At 44.2% G+C, this 6,683-nt stretch overlaps 2 protein-coding genes across 5 annotated transcripts in view; one reads left to right on the forward strand and one right to left on the reverse strand.

The window, feature by feature from the left end:
• The window catches only part of LOC6725695 (tyrosine-protein phosphatase 10D), a 42,167-nt gene extending 36,779 nt beyond the window's left edge, over nt 1-5,388 (forward strand). Inside the window, exons 9-13 of one of the 4 annotated variants that reach the window (XM_039297421.2) lie at nt 52-69; nt 270-952; nt 1,029-1,287; nt 1,350-1,478; nt 3,361-5,388. In XM_039297421.2, coding sequence (XP_039153355.1) covers nt 52-69; nt 270-952; nt 1,029-1,287; nt 1,350-1,478; nt 3,361-3,392 — 1,121 coding nt within the window. In that variant the 3' untranslated portion in view covers nt 3,393-5,388. Of the gene's footprint in view, nt 1-51; nt 70-269; nt 953-1,028; nt 1,288-1,349; nt 1,479-1,769; nt 2,167-3,360 lie in introns of those variants that run through there. The other 3 variants (XM_039297419.2, XM_039297422.2, XM_039297420.2) reach the window with 3 other exon arrangements.
• Nucleotides 5,389-5,393: 5 nt separating this feature from the next.
• On the reverse strand, nt 5,394-6,638 carry LOC27208023 (COMM domain-containing protein 10). The gene is made up of 2 exons (XM_016183649.3): nt 6,432-6,638; nt 5,394-6,378 (listed from the first exon to the last, which is right to left on the reverse strand). Exons 1-2 carry the CDS (start codon nt 6,461-6,463, stop codon nt 5,694-5,696), a joined length of 717 nt encoding a protein of 238 aa, XP_016038961.1. The 5' UTR covers nt 6,464-6,638; the 3' UTR covers nt 5,394-5,693.
• Nucleotides 6,639-6,683: the final 45 nt, after the last annotated feature.

A 6,683-nucleotide genomic window follows, 5' to 3' on the forward strand; every position in this document is an offset into this window, starting at 1 on the left:
CTAATTATCCAACATCTATGTATGTCTGTTCCGATATATACTTGTATATAGAAATGCTAAGTTCGCCGGGTAAGCAATTTTAATTATACAAAATTGTATTAACCTCAACGTTTACTTAGTTTAAAGATAAAATCCATCTTCAAAGTTATGTTTTCAATATTTGAACCTTTATTTAAGAATTTTTTAGCATTTTTTATGATTTATGATTTGGTTTACTGCAATATTTCCTCGATAATCCTACTAATGTAATGAATAACTTCCATCCACAGATCAAGACAACACCTCACTGATTGTGGCCATTACGGTGCCGCTAACTATCATCTTGGTGCTCCTGGTGACGCTTTTGTTCTACAAACGACGACGCAACAATTGCCGTAAGACGACCAAGGATTCGAGGGCCAATGACAATATGTCCCTGCCGGATAGCGTAATCGAACAGAATCGCCCCATTCTGATCAAGAACTTTGCGGAGCACTATCGCCTGATGTCCGCCGATTCGGACTTCCGTTTCAGCGAGGAATTCGAGGAACTGAAGCACGTGGGCCGGGATCAGCCGTGCACTTTTGCCGATCTGCCCTGCAATCGTCCGAAGAACAGATTCACCAATATACTGCCCTACGATCACTCACGTTTCAAGCTTCAGCCGGTGGACGATGATGAGGGCAGTGATTACATCAATGCCAACTACGTGCCGGGTCACAATTCACCGCGCGAGTTCATCGTGACCCAGGGACCATTGCATTCGACTCGCGATGACTTCTGGCGAATGTGCTGGGAGAGCAACTCGCGGGCCATAGTCATGCTGACCAGGTGCTTTGAGAAGGGGCGCGAGAAGTGCGACCAGTATTGGCCAAATGATACGGTGCCCGTCTTCTACGGGGACATCAAGGTGCAGATACTCAACGACAGTCACTATGCCGACTGGGTGATGACCGAGTTCATGCTGTGCAGGGTGAGTTGTCCATCAAGCACGATTACGTACACACCATACTCACTAACGATCTCTGGAATATCTCTTCGAATTCTAGGGCAGCGAACAGCGCATCCTGCGGCACTTCCACTTCACCACCTGGCCGGACTTCGGTGTTCCCAATCCGCCACAGACACTGGTGCGCTTCGTGCGCGCCTTCCGCGATCGAATTGGTGCGGAACAGCGACCCATTGTGGTCCACTGTAGCGCCGGAGTGGGAAGGTCGGGCACCTTCATCACCCTGGATCGCATCCTGCAGCAGATCAACACGTCTGACTATGTGGACATATTTGGCATTGTGTATGCCATGCGCAAGGGTGAGTATTTGTTTGATGTTACCATTGTTAAATGCACATCTATATCGGTTATCAATTTTTAGAGCGCGTTTGGATGGTGCAGACGGAGCAGCAGTACATCTGCATCCACCAGTGCCTGCTGGCGGTGCTCGAGGGGAAGGAGAACATCGTGGGTCCCGCCCGCGAGATGCACGACAACGAGGGCTATGAAGGTAGGTCGTTGGCCCAGGGGCATTGATACTTCCCCAGCTAAGCCCCAACCGTTCGTTCGCACACTGACTAACCAAAGAGAAAGGAAAAAAGAAAGAAACCAGATGGACAAAGAGCCCCAGGACATTGTGGGACTTGCAGCCAGCTGATTTTTTTTCTGTTTAGTTACTTAGTCCTTAGTAGACCTAAGCTTTATGTTTCGATTTTCATTCTGGTGATGGGTGACTAACTATGAGCAAAATCATTTTCCTTCATTTCCCCCCCAAACAATGCAATGCAAACGCAACACGCAGGCCAACAAGTGCAGCTGGACGAGAACGGTGATGTGGTGGCCACCATTGAGGGTCACCTGTCGCATCATGATCTGCAGCAGGCCGAGGCGGAGGCCATTGACGATGAGAATGCGGCGATACTCCACGATGACCAGCAGCCGCTGACCAGTAGCTTTACTGGACACCACACTCACATGCCGCCCACCACATCGATGAGCTCCTTTGGCGGCGGAGGTGGAGGCCATACAAATGTGGATGCACCGGATAGATGACATTCGGTTGTCAACCAGAGTGATAACAACAATTCGGTGGTTATCGTCCTGGTTGACAACAAGCCCAGCTCGATGATCTGCAAGGATAGCAAGGGCGGCAACATCGATGTGCTCGAATCGCAGCAGCAGCAGCAGCAACAGCAACAGCAGCCCAACCAGGGAGGCCACAACATAACCACCATATCCGCCGTCAACGGCTACAATACGCTACAGCATAGACGGAAATCCCAGCTGATCACGTTCAGCTCGTCGTCCTGTGATATCAAGAACAGTCTCAGTCATGAGTACATCAATGGATCCAATGGATCGGCAGCTAATGGTCCACCCAGTTCCGGTTCTGGTTCCGGTTCCGGTCCAGGCAGCAATCGGGCCAGTCGTGCCAATGTCCGATTAAGTTTCGCCGAGGAAGATGTGATGATCTTGCCACAAAACCACAGTCAGCAATCCAATCATCAAGATGACGAGGTCTTCACCCGACGTCGTTCGCTTCTGGAAGTGGAACTCGGTGTGGAGGTGGGCGAAGATGGTGAACTGGCACCCCACGAAATGGAAGAGGATCTCGAAGAGGAGGACGAGGATGAGGAGCTGTATATGCACGATGAGTTCGAGACGCACATCGACACCAAGTCGAATAATGCCAACGATGACAGCGGTGGCGGCAGCTACGAGGACTCCCATGCCCTGCACTCCTCGCTGGGGGGCAGCAATCGAAATAGTCTGGAGAAGGATGACGACGACATCGAGGTGGATGTGATCAGCACGGACGTTAGCTGTTACGATCAGCTGCTCGGCAGCAGTTGCAATACGCGGAACGGCGATGATGACGACATAGCCACGCTGGTCGGCGATGGCGACTATTCCACCACGAAACTCAGCAAGGCATCCAGATTATCCGGCGCTGGAGTCGGCGGACTAGTGGTCAGCGGGGGAGGAGGTGGAACTGCCATCGGCGGTGGAATCGCTGTTAACGGTGGTGGTGTTTTGGGAAATGGTGTTGGTTCCGAGGCTGGCGGCGGCATCATCTATGCCAATCCGTTCATGGGTTTGTAGACAAATACGCAAATCCCGAGGAGTGCGTCCAGGTGCATTTCATGGTCAAAACAATATCTTTGTAAATATATAATTTCTGTAGTTAAATTGAAAGTTTTCACCGTGAAACGCACTATGGCCACATTCCGTAGATGTTTTGTATATTGCCTGATTATTTTTACCTGCATGATTACCTGTTTGTTTCAATTATTGTATGCCACCTTTATGGTTTTCTAACCCCGTGCATGTGCTAAGCTTTTGCTTTGTAGTCATCGTACAATTCTAACCGTGCCATTTTCACTGTCTTTCAGATGACGAGGGCATTGCAGAGTCGGGCATGTAAAGCCATTCCAAAACCCAATACTCCAGCCAATCCAAGCCAGCCAAGCAACCAACCAACTGAACTCAACTCAACCGAATGGAAACCCAACCCAACCCAACAGAACCCAACCATCTTGTGGCAACTACATTATTATTTACTTAAGGGACGCAGAGCGGAGAGAGCGCGGAGGAGGATCAACGCTTGATATTATACTTGGATATATGTGTACTACACTGGATACTACTGGATATATATATATATACTCTACACCGCGATCTATCGAATGGGAATGCAGCAATCTCGCCAAACAGAACGAACACGCATCAATTTATACATTTTATATATATATATAAATATATATATCTAAGATATCGAGGAATCGGCGTACAATGTAACCGCAATTGCCGCTTCAAACCGACGGCAATACTAAATACTGGAATACTGATTGTATTTTTACGCTAGCCACAATTTGATATAAACTATATATCTTCCAATTTTTTTGTACACCTAATGTTAGTTGAAATATGTGAGCGAGACGAGCAAATTTTGTAGCAAACTAAAAGCGCTAAATGTTTACTTTTTTATATTATTATATATATAAATACTTGATAAACATATACCTAATATTAGACCTAAACTAAACTAACTATAAATCGCACACACTCATACACTCACACAAAAACACAATGCAATAATTGAGTTACATAGTTTTAAACAAATGTTAAAACATTTTGCTGCAACCGTCGGAGATGTAGTGTACAATTTTTAGTTTCTCGTATTATTTTTTTTTATGTCTGTTTTGTGTTTAATTTTTTGTAACTTTTTACAAAGCGTAAACTGTGTATGTATGTGCTACATTGATTTTTGTTTAATTATATCAAGTTTTTATTTAAAAAATCGAACACCACCTTGCATTCTCCTCATTTGAACTTGGCGCTCACACTTATTACTTATATAGGTCGAATACAGCGGGCGCTGGAGGTCAATCCAATCAGCAGAAAGTAATGCAAAACACCGAAGTTAATGTTTAAACATAAACACACAAAGTGAAAAGGGTCGTGTTTCCATATTCACTTGATTAAATCGGCATGCGATGAAAAGAGGTGTTTGGATATTCAGCTTAAGACTCCAGCTTTTAACAATTCAGCAAGCTTGAATCGATAAAATTGTTGTATATATTAAATAGTTTAACACTGTGTAATTTTATTTATCCTAGCTCGATTCAAAGTGCTTGCCCAAATGATCATTTAAATTTGCTAACCCAAAAGAACTTATTTATTGGTTTATTTAGACAAAATTGAAATGAAGTGCATATGGAAACGCGACTCACAAACAGACAGCACAAATAGAAGAACAGGAACAAATGACCAACGCATTTCGAAAGGCGATAATCATTTACACGAAAAACCAATATAATTAAACAGAATCCCACGCAAACTGAAGACTAACTAACAACCAAGTTAAGAAGGGCTAGTTAATGGAGCCGGTGCCAAAGCAAAAAGAGAAATAATAATAACAACACCTACACACACGACAACTAAATGTAACAATAGCAATAAATTTTAATGAAAATTGTAGTCCAAATAATTTGCAAACATTTGTATTTTGTCCAAACTTAGTTGAAATGATTAACCGAACTGTGAAAGAGTGCAATAGACATCGTTTTGCTTCTAGATTAGTGAAAAATACAACGAAGCCCCTAATTTGAATACGAAGCAAACCCAAAATCCCCGCCCTCCCGCAATAACAATAAATACACATAATGCATAATTATGCAAAAGTTAGAGACGATGAAACTAGAAAGTCTGTATAATGCGTACATAATATACGACTCCATTATATACACACACTCACACATACTAAGGCCGACGAATAACATATGCATATACAATATAGACATATATTAAATATATATCATTGTAATAATTTGTAATGTTTATCAGTAGAATTATGATCCGAGGTGGAGCAGACGAGTAAAACGCATGCAGAGATCCATTAAAGTGTACTGTAAAATGTGCCACGTATTGTTTTATCTAAATTTATTAAGGGTTTTGTTATTTTGCAGAAGATCTTAATGCATTTTCGAAATCATTGCAACGTTTGATATATCAAAGCAGAACTCTTACTCTAGTAAACATTTGGCTACGTTCGGAAAATTAGCCATAACTTAGGAAAATCCCTACTGAATTAAACAAAAAAACGTGTTTAACATTTGGCTACGATCGTGTTAGTATTGCATACTTTTAGGTCCATCTTTTTGCACAGAGTTTTGTGCGAATTAACAATAAAATTGGCACTGGAATTGGTCGATGGTGTCCCCTATTACTGATTGCCAGGCGCCGTTGCTCCTGAAGCCTTCATGGCCAGCATGGCGTCCAGTTCGCCCTGGATGCTCTCGAACTGATTGTACAGTTCCATTAGTTCCGGTTGCGTCATTTCGATGTTGATATCCTCACCGACGGCCGTTTTCATTTGGAGCACGGCCAGCGGGGTCTTCTCCCGCTGCTGGCAATGCGAGGAGATCTCCATGTTGAGCTTCCAGGCCACATCTTCGATGACATTTGATTCGTACCGCTTGCTGGCCAAATTGTTCATAATGGGCGTCGTTTCGCGCACCCACAAACGCAATATGGCATCGATCTTGGCCTCATCCTCCAGCTGGAGTTTCTCGCGCAGCTCACGCTGCAGCAAACTTGGCTTGATGATGAACGTGGAGATGCGACGCAGGATGTAGGAGAAGGTCTTGATCAGCAGCAGGAAGTCCTGACGTGGTACGCCCACCAATCGCTCCAGTTCCTCGAGTGTGTACTCCGGTTCGGTGCTGCTCGTGGGGTTCTCCTCGGTGCTGCTGTCCACCCGGCCGGCGGTCGTCACACTGGTGCCCACTGTACTACTGGTGGCACTCGCCGTTGCTCCGCTGGGACTCATCTGCCGGTGGGTGTAGAACAGAACCGTCGTAAAGGTCTCGTAGGGCAAGGCATTGATGATTTTGATGCCCTCTCGGGCCCTAAGATATAAATACAAGCCATTAATCTCTATTAGAACATTGATATCACATACCTTTCCGTGATCTTTATCCAGTTAATGCTCATTGTAAGATATATTTAATAATTTGTAAGGAACATAGAGTTATTAAGTCTTTAGCAGCACTTTTTATTTTGGCTTTAATATTATTTGTTTATACTGACCAACAAAATAAAAAAAACTATCGACTTGCCACGGTTCGGCGCTGCCACACAGTTAGTACTGCCAATAATAACGGTAAGTGTTAAAATACGAAAATATTACACTTTGTCGATGTGGTTTTAAACA

This window comes from Drosophila simulans, chromosome X, assembly GCF_016746395.2.
Source record: "Drosophila simulans strain w501 chromosome X, Prin_Dsim_3.1, whole genome shotgun sequence".
NCBI lineage: Eukaryota > Metazoa > Arthropoda > Insecta > Diptera > Drosophilidae > Drosophila > Drosophila simulans.